At 51.9% G+C, this 15,567-nt stretch overlaps 5 protein-coding genes across 5 annotated transcripts; 1 reads left to right on the top strand and 4 right to left on the bottom strand.

Annotated features, from left to right (window-relative positions):
- Window positions 1–174: 174 nt before the first annotated feature.
- ACET3X_008655 (uncharacterized protein) lies at window positions 175–1,152 on the bottom strand (the record flags this gene model as incomplete). Its single annotated transcript, XM_069454852.1, has 2 exons — window positions 175–453; window positions 502–1,152. The coding sequence occupies 2 exons, from the start codon at window positions 1,150–1,152 to the stop codon at window positions 175–177; spliced, it is 930 nt and encodes a 309-aa protein (XP_069304257.1).
- A 3,999-nt stretch (window positions 1,153–5,151) lies between these two features.
- ACET3X_008654 (uncharacterized protein) lies at window positions 5,152–6,706 on the bottom strand (the record flags this gene model as incomplete). The annotated part of the gene is made up of 3 exons (XM_069454851.1): window positions 5,152–6,101; window positions 6,149–6,598; window positions 6,658–6,706. 3 exons carry the CDS (start codon window positions 6,704–6,706, stop codon window positions 5,152–5,154), a joined length of 1,449 nt encoding a protein of 482 aa, XP_069304256.1.
- Window positions 6,707–7,373: 667 nt separating this feature from the next.
- ACET3X_008653 (uncharacterized protein) lies at window positions 7,374–10,136 on the top strand (the record flags this gene model as incomplete). Its single annotated transcript, XM_069454850.1, has 1 exon — window positions 7,374–10,136. One exon carries the CDS (start codon window positions 7,374–7,376, stop codon window positions 10,134–10,136), a length of 2,763 nt encoding a protein of 920 aa, XP_069304255.1.
- A 137-nt stretch (window positions 10,137–10,273) lies between these two features.
- ACET3X_008652 (uncharacterized protein) lies at window positions 10,274–12,632 on the bottom strand (the record flags this gene model as incomplete). Its single annotated transcript, XM_069454848.1, has 3 exons — window positions 10,274–12,109; window positions 12,158–12,435; window positions 12,485–12,632. 3 exons carry the CDS (start codon window positions 12,630–12,632, stop codon window positions 10,274–10,276), a joined length of 2,262 nt encoding a protein of 753 aa, XP_069304254.1.
- A 772-nt stretch (window positions 12,633–13,404) lies between these two features.
- On the bottom strand, window positions 13,405–14,484 carry ACET3X_008651 (uncharacterized protein; the record flags this gene model as incomplete). Its single annotated transcript, XM_069454847.1, has 3 exons — window positions 13,405–13,591; window positions 13,643–14,075; window positions 14,124–14,484. 3 exons carry the CDS (start codon window positions 14,482–14,484, stop codon window positions 13,405–13,407), a joined length of 981 nt encoding a protein of 326 aa, XP_069304253.1.
- Window positions 14,485–15,567: the final 1,083 nt, after the last annotated feature.

The raw sequence follows: 15,567 nt of genomic DNA, 5'->3' as shown, positions 1-15,567 counted from the left end.
TCTGAGTCGTAACCCCAAAGCGATACCTGAGTAGAACCAGCTTTAATCATGCAAGGTGTCTTACAGTCCAATATCAACGAGCTTCTTCGTACTGTACGGAGCGCATAACATCAAACTCTCACCAAGATCTCGAAACATCCTCATCGCGTATCTTCCCAATACCTGAGCCAGCTCTCAGCGCTTGTTCGCCATCTCTCTGCCAAGCTTGAACACTTCCGTGGCAGTCATGCCCTTCAACAAGTGTTCCCGGCGAGCGGTAATCTTAACCATCTCCTCTTCACTCATCCGACTCCGCTCTGCTAGCAGTCGGAATTCTCCCTCTATCTCTTCACGGGCAGCCTCCAATGCCGCTATCTCTGTCGCTCTCTCGTTAATAAATCGGTGGATCCTGTCTTCTTCTTCTTGAAGCTTGATAAGATTCTCTATCAATTGTGTGTTTGAACCGCCATGGGTCTATTGAGGTCAGTTGTTTTGTATGGGCGCGTTAGCATGCTGACTTACAGAAGCGGGTACCACTGCAGGAGTAATCGGCTCAGCGCGCTCGGAAACATCCTCTGGGGTGTCACTAAGAACGCTATCGTTATCGTTCACAAGAGTTGCTGATTGGGATCGCGACAACGTGTCTGACCGATGAGCCTTTGCCTCCTCCTCAAACTCGCGGCAAGCAACTTTCAGTCCGTCGACAAAGCTACGCGTGATGGGTATTGGTATTGATAGCTCGTCTTGACGTCCCATCTGTGTCGACCTTGTTGCGATGGCGTTAAGAAAGTAATACTTCGCCAGTGCTACATGTTTGCCCTTCGAACCTTTCTTTGGGGTCTTGAAGGCATTAGCAATCGTGGTCATCGTAGCGCTGATGTTACTGTCGTCGTGCTTGGTGAAGTGCTGCGTGTCTGAATCCAATGAGTGGAACTGCACCTCCGCATGTCCACCCTCCTTGGTTGGTGGATATAGTAGTATCCAGACATCTTGTGGCTTTTTGGTATACTTGTCGGTATTGTGACCAAACAGAAGCTTAAAAGAAACGGCGCGCAGGTCATATGTCTGAGATGCATATTCAATCTTTGAGTATGGCGCATAGTCAAGCAGGGCTTGGCCTTGGATGCCCAGCTGTTTTCGAAGGTGGGCAAGGTTTTCGGTAGCGACAGTCATGGTAGAGACTTCTGATGGATCGGTTACTGTGCCGCGGTGTTTTGGTGATAGTACTTCGGACTTGAATGACAGAGCCTTGTAGCGCGATGCGATAGACCCGTGTCAAACTAGGGTGCCGGAGAACTACGACAAGATTGTGTGGGATGCCTGGTTGGTCACGGTCGCGTTTTGATATCGCGTGCGCTTTGTTTACCCTAACGGGGTGCACGTGAGCGTGACCGAAGAGTAGCAAACGCTTGATTTAGACGCGCTAAGGATAACGGTGGTGAAGAAGAAAGGACGGAACAAAGCGCCCAAGATCTGAAGACCATCAGCACATGATCGTATTGTCATGCAATTATCGTACGGATGATAGAGATGTAGGTGTGATATGATGTTCATGAATACTTCATACCTCAAATCTCGCATTCATTATCTAGCCGTCTCCAGCATCGTTCTGCTGCCATGTTCACTTGGAATGTCTCTCTTCGTACCGCCACCATAGCCTCTACGTAGATGCACTTGGAGAAGGTGGGTTGCCACTATCTCCGGTGTCCTCCTCACTGTTCTCACGAGACTCCTTCTCTGCACTCCCCGCACTCTCCGCACCAATGCTGGCGTAAAGCGACTGTAATCGTTTCATTCGATCTATGCCGCTCTTGATGGCTTGAAACTCCTTTTCGATACGACCAGTGATAACCCTACTTTGCTCCCGAAGTAGAGCGGGCGAGATGAGATCATTGTACGTCGAACTTGGGCGGCGTTTGACGAATGGATTCGGAGACTGCAATGCTTGCTTGGATACACGATACTCCTTGCGACCTTTGAGAGCTCGTTGAGAAGACGACGTTGAACCTCGCAGCCTTTCCCAATGTCCCGTATGGTGGTATTTGACAGGCATGGGCTCGGATAATGCACGGCCCGTCATCTTCGTATGTTCTTGCTTGGTCTCCGATAAGTGTTGATGAAGAACAGAAGAACCGATTTCGCTTGAACCCCTGTGAAAGGGATGAAAATCATATGTTGAGACACGATCCCTCTCCTTCTCCACGACATCTTGAGGCATGAGCCCTCTCGAAGCTCGATCAATTCCACTGATCGCAAATTGGTGGTCTTCACTCGACCCAAGTCGATCAGCCAACTGCGATTTGTCAGCCACATCATCTTTGTACATTGCCACCTCTTCAGATAAAACTTCCAAGGCTAATAACATGTTCGCGGACGGAACGCTTGGCCTGCGACTAGCATCTGGATAGCACTGGAAATGAGATGACAGTGGCGATGAGTTATCCCGAACGTGATATTTGAATGCCGTCTGAACGTGGTCATCTCCTTCGTCATCATTACTGGAGGAGTCTGCAGTGTTAGTATCATCGGAATCCGTGTGTGGCTGGGACTTTCGCGATTCGTTCGCATTATCTTCACGCGGGTGTAATCCCAGATCATTACCTTCGTTTCCGTTCTCGGCGGAGTCGAGATCCGATGTTTCGTCTGTTCCTTTCTGATCTGATCGTACCCTTGCTACACCGGGTCGCTCCGCATAGCCTGGTGGACGCCGGTGATCACGTTTCTTTGGGCGGTTTGCAGATGTCTTCGATTCATCGCTATACCCCCAATCGGAAGATTCAGATGTTGACTGATCTGAATCATAGTGCTGACACAAGCTGGTCAACTGCTGTACCAAAGTCTCATTCACTGGGATGAAGTCGTGGCGGAAGTCTTCCACTCTTGCCTCTACTGCTAGTAGGAAGTAGTATTTCACTCCAGCGTACAATTCGCCATACGTGGTGGCTTGTTTGAAGGGACGTATCAGTGCAATCCTCTTTTTAAGCAGACCGTCATCCCATTTTATCTTCAATGTATTATGTCCACGTGCGTACTCTTCATCCCCCTCCATCATGAATTGAGGCCCTCTCGAGAGATTCGGATTTGGACGCAGGTATGCATATACTGGGTTTCCCCATGTCGTTGGGGATTTGTCCGTAAAGGTACCAAGCAATAGGCGAATGTTCGCTATAGCCACTGGCTGACTATGTCTTGAGAACTCCAACTCGCTCAAAGGGGGCAACTTGGCGAGGAGGGTTGCTGGAACATGCTTTCGAAGTGCCGTGATCGCATTAGGGCCTGGCGATACGCTCTCCATGTGGATGATAGGGTTGGTGTCAATAGGAAACAGCTTGTCCGACGCAGATTCACTATCCGATTGTTGAACTTGTTCTCGGTTGACCTGTTGTGTAACGGCTTCTGTCTGGGCTTCAGCAGCTGTCTGCATACGCGAACGTGTAACAGGGCCAGGACCTACGTCTTGTTCTGGAATATTGATGTTGTCGAAATCTAGGTCCCTAACGTCCGCTTGAAGATCGGAGTCGCGGTAGTCAGGTGCTTCATCCTGGCGTTTGTGGCGGCGAGAGCCAGCTGCCATGTCCTCTATAGTCTTGGCGATGCGGTCCAGTCGTTCAAAGATCGATCGGTGGCTGCAATCTGGTATGAGCCTCCAACGCTTGATAGTCACTGAGAGCCTTTCTTTTTAGTTTGCTGGAAAGGCTGTAGGGATGATGGCGGTTGGAAAGCTTAGACTCGGGAGTTTGATCAACTATTCAAGGTATCCGGGTATGTCAGTTGCGTGTTTCTCGTGAGGCTGGTATGAAAACGTAGGAAAGGAAGGGTTTATGTAAGAAGCGGAGACTCTCAGCCAAGAGCCGTGGAACCCCCATTCAGGTTCACTCTACTAGATGTGGCGGGAATTTTTATATGCAAGGCCCGTTCTTTCCACTTCATAGCTCGTACTACGAGTTTCCTACAGAGGCGATCAGTTCACCAAGGTCTGTGTTACGCGCACGAGCCCAAGAACCAGACATACCTAGATCCCACATTGAGTTGAGAAGCAGGCGAGAGCTTGCAAAGTGCTTTGGTACGCCTCAAGGGGCTATGCTGCCATTTGCTGCAGTCTGTTCAGCGGCCTCAACAAAGCAATCATCTGCGGAGCGACGAAGCCATGTAAGAAGAAAACTTCCGGTACTGTATGTTTGAGGAACGAGCGGTCTTGCCGCGAGACGCTTCTTTAGTATGCGGCGTGGTACACTTCTGCAAGATAGGTACTCTTCTATGTTCGCTGAACGAAAGTCTTGAACCCTCATTGTGGCAGTTTGAGTGTGCGCGCTGGCATTCGCCTAACAGTATCGTGGAGGTACGTGAGAAGGTCGGCGACAGTTGGTTTTCGTCGTTATCACATAGGTGGCATCTGTAGATGTATTTTGACACCACAGTGCCTTCGTCAGAATTTTCGCCTGGGTCCGCTGCGCCAGCTGTTGCCCGATCATGGAGTCGCTAGGCGCTTCTAGCATAAATCCTCATGGTTCTGCTTCAGATAACTGTTCAGAGTTTACGAGCGTAAATTGCCTCGGTACATCGCCCTGCGTTCCTGCTGCAAGAAGAAGCCTTACAGATATTCATGGACATCGAAAAGTCCCTGGTGGCTCGAATCGTGAAAACAGGCCCCGTCAGGGTCGAAAGAGTGGGTGAATTGGTGCACTTTCCCGGGCGTCTCTGGAAGTTAAGGGGCGCCTTTCCCCTTTTGGGCGCTAGCTCGGATCGCGACGTCAATGATTCCGAGCTTCGGCTTCGTCGCGTTCACCCGCACACCTCGCGGCGTTTTCAACACGGCGCGCAGCATCTCTTCTCCGCCTCCTGCCGCCAATTCAATTATGAAGAAACATACAGTGAATGGCTTCGGTGACTCCGTTCGACGTCTTCTCCTGTGCCACTGCGCAGTCGCCTCTCTCTAATATGCGACATACCATCTGTGTTGCGCTAGAGGAACTCAGGTAATTCCAGTTTGTACGTGGCACCTTGGCTCACTTAGAAGGTATTCACTGAGCTATCAAAGAACGCGTTGTTGTAGATAGACCATGTTTATGCAGGTACAATCCATTAAGACATAAGCTCCTCCACAGAACCTCCAGTCATACGTTGCGACACACCACATCGCACCGCAGCGCGACGAACCGAACCGAACCATAATCAAGCTACTTCCGCATGTAGCTTCTCCTCCTTCTCCATAGCCGCGGATGCCGCTGCTGGATCTTGCAGTGCATGCGGCACCAGTTGGTCACCGAAGAGTTCGTCCATCTGCTCCAGAGTCTTACCCTTGGTCTCTGGGTAGAAGAACCAATAGCACAGAAAGGCGATGATATTGAAGCAGAAGAAGACGTAGAAGTACTTGAACTCGATCGAGCTCAATGCTTGCGGAGAAAATTGAGCGAAGATGAGGTTCACAACCCAGTTTGTGAATGTCGTAATGGCGTTACCAAGCGCGCGGCACTCGATAGGGAAGATCTCTGCAGGGTAAACCCAGGATATGATGCCGAGTGGTGTATAGAAGAATGAGAAGAGGAAGTTCATGGCGACCATACTGCGCAACTGTGGGCCATTGTTGGGATCAAAGTACTGTCCTTGTACTGCGTTGATGAGCAGGGCAGTTGCTAGACCCGCAGCCGATATGAGAAGGGGCTTTATACGTCCAACCTTGTCGACTAGCGCAAGTCCGATGGTGCACCAGACGATAGAAAGTGCACCGCTGATACCGATGATCATGAGCGACTCTTGTGTCGATATTCCAAGGATGTCGTATATGCGCGGGCCATAGTAGTTTATGACGTTGATTCCGGATAGAGGTCCAAAAGCTTGCACACCGCAACCGAGCAAGAGGCGCTTACGCCATGAGGTCTTGGTGATGATCGAGGTCCAGCCAATGTTACCCAGAGCGCGGTCTGCAATGATGACGTCGCGGATCTCCCGAAACTCGAGGTCGATAGTCTCCGCGTCGTGGCCTTTTCGGAGCTTGTTGAGAGAGGCCATGGCATCCTCATGGCGATCTTTCTCCATCAGCCATCGGGGTGATTCTTGAAGGAAGAAGATGCCAGCCAGCAGGACGAGGCCGGGGACGTTCTGGAATGCAAGTGGAAAGCGCCCTGACATGTGTTAGGGCAAGCAGTACTTCGTGTACATGTTGACTTACATGAAAATTGGGTGCTGTTGAAGGAGCAGCCATATCCGAGCCATTGAGCGACAAAGAAGCCCCAGCTCAACATCCACTGCAGGAGTCCCGAAAGAGTGCCACGATACTTCGCCTCCGAAAGCTCACCGGCATACATAGGAATGGTCGAAGTGAGCTGGCCGACTGCTACTCCGCCGATAAATCGACCGATGATAAGCATGGCCATGTTGACAGCCCCTGCTTGCAGGGAACTGCCCAATATAGAGATGACAGATCCCACGAAGATGGTCCAGCGACGGCCTAGCATGTCCGCAAACAACATGTTGAAGATGGTTCCCGCAATTGCGCCACCTTGAAATGCAGACACAATGCCACCAACGACATCGTCCGTAGGATCGTTGAAGTACTCCTTGAAGGTGTCGAGCGCGATGGTCGAGGTGATGATGCCAGAGTCGTAACCGAAGAGGAAACCTAGGTTCAGGTTAGTTACTGATTTCAGTAGCCTGCGACTTGCCACCTAGATGTTTTACCCCCGGTCGCTAGGAAGATAGCGGAGAAGACAGTAACTGCGAGACCCATTTTGAGTAACAATGTCGGTTACTGTGGAGAAGTGGATCTGTCCTCATACGAAGCAGCGCTTTATGTGTCAACGACGAGCACTGTCCCAAGTTATCTCCATTGCTATGTCGGACTCTACTCCTCCGAGTCCAGCATTGGCTGACACATGCATGTCGTTACCCACGTATCAGGGAGACTATTTGCTAGGAACTGAGAAGCTTGTCATGCACATCTTTGGTCTAATCCGCACGAAAAGATTGCGATGAACAGCAAGGGTCTGCTCTAGAAGTCTGGGGTCGGGATCGAGGTGCAGGCCAAGCAGCGATGCATCTTAGTGGCGTCCCCGCGTTCGTCTCGGCAGCCGCTTCGGCACACATCTTACAGGCCGATTGCGCGACCTCCACCTCGGCACCACTTCGGATCCCGATTTAGTGCAACGGTCATGACAGATCGGCCAGGCTGTGTTTGCTCGAAGTCGCAACGAGTTCACCCGAGCCTCACGACGATCTTGTTACGACGTATAATCTGACTGACGAATCGAAGCTGTAAATGATAAGTTGGATCCCTTTACCATGAAAGCCACCAAATCTCCACCTTCCCGATACTCCATTTCGGCACTTGATTTATTTCGCTCACGCGGAGCAGGCTAAGACCGCACGAAGCTGTCCCCTTTTTACCATCAATCGACATGGCCCTAGAAATCACACGATGCGGCATACATGCTTTTCACGAAGTCCTTGGTATCGACACGAACAAGATCCGCTTCTTCTGGGTTCTGCATTCAGACCGCGAGGATAGTCAGCAAAAAGCGTATCGCGTTGAGGTTACGACTCAGCAGTCATTTGAGACACTGTTATGGGACTCTGGTAGAGTGGAAGGCGATAGGCAACGGAACGTGCTATGTGCCCCCGAGGAAGGGTTTCACTCAGCGACTTTCCATTACTGGAGAGTCACGGTATGGGATTCAGATGGCCAGGCGACGACAAGCAACATGAACGAATTCTTCACCGCATACCCACGATCGTCTGGGCTACTACCGCCTTACAGCATGAACCAGACTTACATGCCGCACACGAGTCTCATCTTCCGTACATGGTTTGAAGACGAGCCAAATCGATGGAAAGGCGTCTGGATTGGCGATAATGGGGACAAGCCGCTATACCTGCGCAGAGCACTACGTCTTGACCGCAAACCGTCTCGTGCTATCGCGTTTGCGTCAGGTCTTGGCCATTACAACTTCGTATGCAATGGCAATCCCGCGGCGGCGAACGGCCACGTGCTAGATCCAGGCTGGACTAACTACCACCGCACCGTGCAGTTCGTTGCATACGACTTGTCAAACATACTGACACAAGGGGAGAACGTGGTCGGCGCACATATCGGCAATGGCTTCTACGCTGGTGATCAAGGCGATGACCGTTTCTTCTGGCCCTGCTACGAAGACAACACATATGTCCGTTACGGAAATGAGCTCTGCTTCTTCATGGAATTGCACCTCTTCTATGACGATGGCAGTCGCGAGACGATCACTTCTGGACCAGACTGGAACGTTCGCAAGAGTGCCACCACGCTAGCAAATATCTACTCTTCTGAAACCAAGGATTTCCGCAACTACCCGACAGGCTGGGATGCGCCAGGCTTCCAGGAAGATGAACAATGGAAGTCTGCGACGCCTGTTACGGGTCCAAGAGGAAAGTTGAAGTATCAAAGTCAGCCGCCCGTAGTGCTCCACGAGACGTTCGAGCCACGTTCGAAGAAGACAATAGAGCCTGGGGTTGTCATGTTCGATTTTGGACAGAACATGACGACAATGGTGAAGATCCAGGTCAGCGGGCCAGCTGGTTCGGAGGTCATCATTCGGTTCTCTGAGACGATTGGCGAGGATGGCAAAGTGCTTATGCCAGATCCCCTGTTCAAGCAGTTCGAGACGGGTGTTTTCTGCAAATTCACTTTGGCCGGCACAGGAGTGGAGACCTGGGAGCCTGACTTTTGCTTTACGAGTGCGCGATACATACAAGTCGAAGGCGTATCACTCGAAGAAGCTCAAGGGCTACCGGTCGTACATTCGCTGGTCAGCAGACACGTATCGTCCGCTGCACGTCGTCTTGGCTACGTCAAGACAGACAAAGAAGATGTCAACCAGCTGATCGACATGTGTTATTGGTCTTTTGTTAGCAATCTTTTCAGCTACCACACCGACTGTCCTCAGCTAGAGAAGTTTGGATGGCTCGAAGTAACGCACCTCCTTGCACCGGCTACCCAATACATTCGCGACATGGAGTCGCTCTACTCCAAGATTCTCGACGACATCGTCGACGCGCAGGAGCCAAACGGTCTTTGCCCTACCATGGCACCCGAGATCAGATACATGTGCGGTCCCCTACACGACACCATCACCTGGGGAGGCGCTGTCGCATTACTTCCTGAGATACTGCGCTTCTACTACGACTCTACGCACGTTTTTGAGAAATTGTTCGACCCATGTGTACGCTACATGGAGTATATCAAGACCAAAGAGCGAGACGGCGGGCTCATCGAACACGGCCTAGGTGACTGGGGACGCGATATCGCTTTTGGCAACAACCAGGCCAACATCGAAACAGCAATCTACTACCGCTGCCTGCGCAACATCCAACGCATGGCCCACGAACTTGACAAGCCGGAAGCAGAAGCGCGCTTTCGCGACTGGGCAGATCGCATATATCGCGTGTACAACGAGCGACTTCTCGTCAACGATAAAAAAGAGTATCCATACGCCTTCTACACATCACGCGACGACCCCTCGAAACACGATCGCAACATGGTCGCCCAAGCCTTTGCACTCCAATTCGACCTCGTGCCCGACTCCCACATCGCCGACGTACAAGCTGCCTTCCTAGCGGATTGCGCGTCCGCCGGCAACCGGATTCAAGCTGGCGAGATCGGTTTGAAGTACCTGTTCAATACACTGTCTGACCTGGACCGCCCAGACATTATCCTAGAGATGGCGCGGCAGGAAGAGCATCCAAGTTATATGCGCTTCATCCGGAGGGGAGAAACGACATTGAATGAGTTTTGGCAGGATAACTGTAGGAGCAAGTGTCATGATATGCTGGGTACGATATACGAGTGGTTCTATGAGGGGGTATTGGGTGTCAAGGCAGAGACAGAGGCGTACAAGACGTGGAGGGTTAAGCCGCCGTTGGGAAGTGAGTTTGGGATGGTGGACGGGAGTGTGGACTGTCCGTATGGCAAGATTGAGGTCAAGTACGAAAAGACAAGTGTAGGTGGCAGCGAAAGAGTGAATATGTGGCTTACTGTGCCCACGAGCACGACATGTCATCTGCTGCTTCCTAGTGCGGACAACACCGTCGATATCACAAGACTTGGTGAGGGCAAGTACGAGGTACGGAGGAAGGGAACAAGAATAACGTTCAAGCCAGGCAGGTATGAGTTGATACTGCATGTCTGAGATTAAATTACTGAGCCCCAATAATGCTATACATGGTTCGAGATTCTATCCTACGAATCTTATCAAACGACAATTTGTGGTACATGGTGAAGATATGATGGCATGCACTAACTAGTACAACCCTAAACAGCAACCAATTACCAGAGCTGACAAGTGGGCTCCTTGACCTTGCACTGGAAGCTCTCCCTGAATTCCTTCGAGTTTGCCATAGTGCCCAGAATACGTGCCCACTTAGGCGCATGTGGGTCGGTGTAGATGCGGTTGATCGCAGTATCCTTGCGAGTCTTGCCGCACCACCAGTTGCTGTAGCTAACAAAGAACATCTGCTCTTGAGAGAAGTGGTCCAAGCCGGGCAAGTTCTTGTTTGGTGTCTCAGCTGAGCGACGCTTCCAAGCCTGGAATGATGCGGATAGACCACCAGCGTCAGCAATGTTCTCACCGAGGGTAAGACGACCGTTGACGTGCAGGGGCTTATCGTCAGGTCCAGGGATGGTGAAGTTTGAGTATTGTTCAACAAAGCATTCGACCTTGTGCTTGAAGGCATCCACAGTTTCCTTGGACCACCAGTCAGTGTAGTTGCCGTTCTGGTCGTAATGGCGCCCGGTGCTGTCGAAAGCGTGGCTGAGCTCGTGGCCGGCAACAGCGCCAAAAGCGCCGTATGACATGTAAGCGGGTACATTGACATCGAAAACCGGGAATTGCATGATGCCAGCAGGGAAGACGATCTCGTTACCGGGAGGGTTGTAGTACGCGTTGACTGTTGGAACAGTCATGTCCCACTGGTCGCGATCAACAGGCTTTCCAAGCGCAGACCACTCCTCTTTGACAGCAAAGCGGCGCATCGCAAGCGCGTTGGCGAAGAAAGCATCTGATGACACGTTGACTGTCTCATAGTATTCCTCAAGCGTAGGCGGGTCCATAATGTCCGGGCTCTTTGTGGGATATCCAATTTTCTGAACAATGTTGTGCACCTTCTCGACGGCCTTCTTTGTGGTATCCTTGTCCATCCATTCCGCGGCATTCAGCTTCTTGGCAAACTCGGTCTTGATGTCTGTGATGATGGTGTCACCGAACTTCTTTGCGTCAGCCGAAAAGGCCTTCTCGACGAAGAAGCGGCTCAAGATCCACCCTAAGCCACTGTCTACGTGGCTGACACATGTGCGCCAGCGTTCAGGAGCAGAGTCGGGGTCCTTGCCGGAGAGCACGTTGACAAAGCGGCGGTAAGGCTTGACAGCATCCGCATCGATGTAAGAAGAGAAAGATTGAACCGCCTTCCAGACGAAGTAGCTCTGGAGGACATCCTTGGGCGTAGCTGCGAGGATTGCTGATAAGTCCTTCAGGTAATGCGGGGTCATAACAATGACACGCTTGATGTCGGTACCGTGTGGCGCCTGGTCTTCAAGAAGCGCTTTCAGTTCGATTTCGGGAGCAATCGCAGCCGCTTCATCGATAGACATGGGGTTGTAGTACTTCGTGACATCTTCACGGTCTTCTTCGCTGGGAGATGCAGCCGCAAGCTTCTTCTCAAGTTCAATGATACCTTCATACACGGCCTTGTCTTGGTCCGGGTACAGAGCGCTCAGTACTTCAACAGTCACACCACGGTACTTTTCAACAAGCTTTTCATCTTCGTAACGCTCTTTTGAGGGTAGTCCGAAGCTCCAGGGGGCGCTAACGGACACGACAACAGTGTCTGGGTTGGTTTCGTCGGCACCAGTTCCAGCTGCGACGAGTCCAGTGACGCCGTACTTCGCGAGAAGGAGAATGGCGTCTTTGATTGAGTGTGAGTCTGAGGTCGTAGCGGGGTACATTTTTCTGATCTCATCGAGTACATGCTTAAGAGGCTCAGCACCGATGCTCTTGATCTTGTCTTCGTTGAGACAAGCATCATATGCAGCTTTCATCTTATCAAAGTTGACCTCATCTGCGGTCTTGGCAACAGACATGAGCTGCATGGGCGAGAAGTACGAATGCTATATGATGTTAGTTCCATTTGGTGCATCAACCAAAAACAGACTTACCTCGGAATCCTTTGGGTATGGTGCCTCGAGAATATGACGAAGCAGCATCTGCGAGTTTTCGGACATTATAGTTCCGGTGAAGGCATCGCCCTGGTCGGCTCGCAGATCATGACGCTCCCTCCATCCGCCACACACAAGCTCCTCGAAGTTGTCGCACGGGTCGAGCTCTTTGTACTGAGGCGAGAGATTGTAAAGAACTTCAGAAGCCGCATGCACACAGGCTGGAGTCAAGCATAGCTCGCTCTCCTCTGGGTAGTTGCCAGTGGGCTCATCGTCCACTGTATACGGATTAGCGGTAACATATGGTTTATAGAGTGATATACGAACACTGCGGAAGACCGTAGAGTATAATTGAAGCGGTCGCAGCGATAGCAAACACCCTTCCCAACGCGTGACGTTTGGAGTAGCGTTGCACGTGGCCTGACGGTACGGTGGCGGACGCGTCGGATGCGAGCAGTGGCGCCTTTTCAGCCATGCTGGAAAGCTGAGCAAGCTTGATTGGAGTGGGCAGGAAGACGAGACGGTGAGATTCTGTATGATGCCAGCCAGCTGAACACCGAGATGAGGTGATGATGGAAAGAAGGAGTCAAAGGAGGAGGCGGCGATGTAGGCAGCAGGTGGCTAGAAGTGGAGATCCGGGGTGCAGCTGACGCCTGTTGACGCGGAAACGCTAAGCACGGGACCTTGCAGCTGTATGACTCGTGTATCTTCCATCAACGTCATCTCAGGTCACTCCTCAGTGCTCATCACAACACTGGAACTTCATCAGTTGCCATTTTGTGCACGCTTTCAGCGATGCACCTTCCTCTCAATATCTACAACGGCGTTGCTGTACCATCTCACATCCTCCGGGTGCAGCGCCGTGCACTTCTCGGCGACCACCGAATCGCCGGCCCGTGCGCTTGCGGCTCCGGTCCGGATTGCTTATCGGGGCGCAATCAATTGTCTGGGCCCGGCTGCTGACTCGGACGCTGAATATTGACCTGCTGTCAAAAGCGTTGTGGTGGTGCGAGAGTTTCAGTCAGCTTACAGTCACAGGAAGTTCACATCACTAGCACCAAAGATCAAATATTCGAAATAACTGGGAATGCAATTCATCATCTCGCAGAACTAATCGGCTCAGCACCAGCTGTCATACGATCAGCCCAACCTGGATCGGAGCTGCGCGGCTCGAAAAGTGTCTACAACGTAATATGTACATGAAGAACCGGAACCGATCTACCAGCCATTGCTGACAGCCTGCGAGTTTACTCGCCGGAGGGTCCGGCAATGGTGGCACCTGGCCTCACTGGGGTTCCAAAGTTAGGAGTGCCGTCAGCGTTCCAGTTGACCTTCTGCGCCATGGTGTACCTGTTACCGTCGCAAGCTCCGGTCGTGATAGCAGTAGCGTGGTACACATTCCAGATCTCCTTGCCATCAGGGCTGGTAAAGAATCTACATATTTGTTAGCATCTCATGACTTGTGGGGTCAGTTCTTCAACATACGCATTGTGACCGGGACCGTAGTTGCCATTAGCATTGGTGAAAACTGGTCCGCTGCTCTTCTTCCAGCTGGCGGCGAGCGCTGGGTCACCCGATCCATTCCAGGTGAGCAAGCCCAAGCTGTAGTTGGGTGTCCAGCAGAAACTGGCCGAATAAGCGATGTAGGTCTTGCCGCCGTGGTACATGGCGACTGGGCCTTCTTGAACAGGGCTGCCGTTTCGTTCCCAAGACTCAGTAGGTGTAGAGAGGATCTTGGTTGCGCCGAGCTTGCCAGGCGAGGTCATGGGTGCGATGCAGAGTGATTGGAGGTTGCCAGACATGCAAGACCAGGTGAAGTAGTTGCCCCAGCTGTTGAAACGTACGATAGAGCCGTCGATACCCCATACGTTTGTGAGCTGGGAGAGGTAAGTGTATTTGCCGAAGGGGTCCGCAGTACCTGTAACTTTGTCAGTTGACGCTTCATGTCGTTGTCGAATTGTCATACCCTTGAGCACGTAAGGACGCTGAAGGTCCAGGTTGTCGACGCCATTGCGACCGGCGGTGTAGTAGATGTACCAAAGACCATCGATGTAGTGCAGTTCAGGTGCCCACATGTTGCAGCATCTGTCCGGATTCGAGTCGGTCCAGACCACTTTTGTCTCGCCTGTCTTCAAGCCTCCCAGTGTCTTCGCCCTGGTGATTGACAAGTTCGTCCATGTCGTAGTCATCATGTAGTAGTAGCCTCCGCTCCACGCAATGTGAGGGTCTGAGCCATCTCTCTGCTTGAGCGGGTTGCTGAAGCTTGCTGCGCTGACGAGGGAAGAGAGTGCGAGCACACAAGTGCCAATGGACTGAAGGAACTTCATCGTTGCGAAGAGTAGAGAAGCAAGCTGCACCTGGATCTAGAATACAATCCGCCATCACGATAGTCCATCTTATAGACTTTGCTGACATCGTAGTCTTGTTACACAAGGAGATTAAGGCGTGCGCCACAAAAACGATCCTTCCGTCCAAAGCTTGGAAATTGACTTACATGCTGCTTTCCACGAATGGATAGAAGGACTAGGACGTTGCCAAGATGCATATAGTAAACTTTCCGGGGTAATGAGCGGGATTGAGGATAGACTGCGGAGCGGACTGCCATGTGTTTCAATCTTGGCTGCTGTGAAATGCTCCGATTGGTGCAAATTGCTGAAGCATGCCCGCATCCGGCAACTTCCCGCCCCACACAGAAGGTACTTTCCGTGCGCCGGTCATCGCAGGTGCTTCGACAGTTGTCAGGCGTCGGAAGAGGCTGATGGCGCTTCCAATGGGCGTGCGGAGAGTTCTGGTTCCTGAGGCTCAAACGTGGGTAAGGCTGTTGCACAACTGCCGGTACCAGTAAGTTAAACGATCGCTGCGCCGAGAAGTGCCGATCGACCGAGGTTGCCGCGCTGCTCAGCACTCTTCTTCATTTTCTGCCCACCACTTGATCGCATGTGCCTTGCGTTCTAGCCGTTGACACTGGCACTCTTCGGCATACCGATACCCACCGCAGCTGTTGCGCCAGCGTCCACAGGCAGTACCGCACCTGTTATCCATCTCGCGTGGTCCGAAGCGAGAAACGTTACGGCGCAGGCTGCATCCCATCCGTTGCCCTCTGTACCGAGTAGACTTCTTTTCTTGCGAGCTTCGCGAGCTTCTTCGCTCATACCGCCCGCATACATCATCGGTGTGTAAAGCATCTACCGACTGTCAGTCCGTCATCGTACAACAATCATGGGGCCCGTACGCCAGGACAAACACAATTCACCCTGATGCCATCGGGTGCATGGTGCGCAGCCATCGCCCTTGTCATGTTTACCACTGCGCCTTTGCTGGTTGGATACAAAAGATGCGGTGTTCCTCCTTTCAGCCCTGCGACTGAGCCCATGTTGATGATGCTGCCTTTCACTTCGCCGTCGTTCCGT

This window comes from Alternaria dauci, chromosome 8 (genome assembly GCF_042100115.1).
Source record: "Alternaria dauci strain A2016 chromosome 8, whole genome shotgun sequence".
In the NCBI taxonomy this organism is placed as follows: domain Eukaryota; kingdom Fungi; phylum Ascomycota; class Dothideomycetes; order Pleosporales; family Pleosporaceae; genus Alternaria; species Alternaria dauci.
This window is presented reverse-complemented; position numbering and strand designations above follow the sequence as displayed.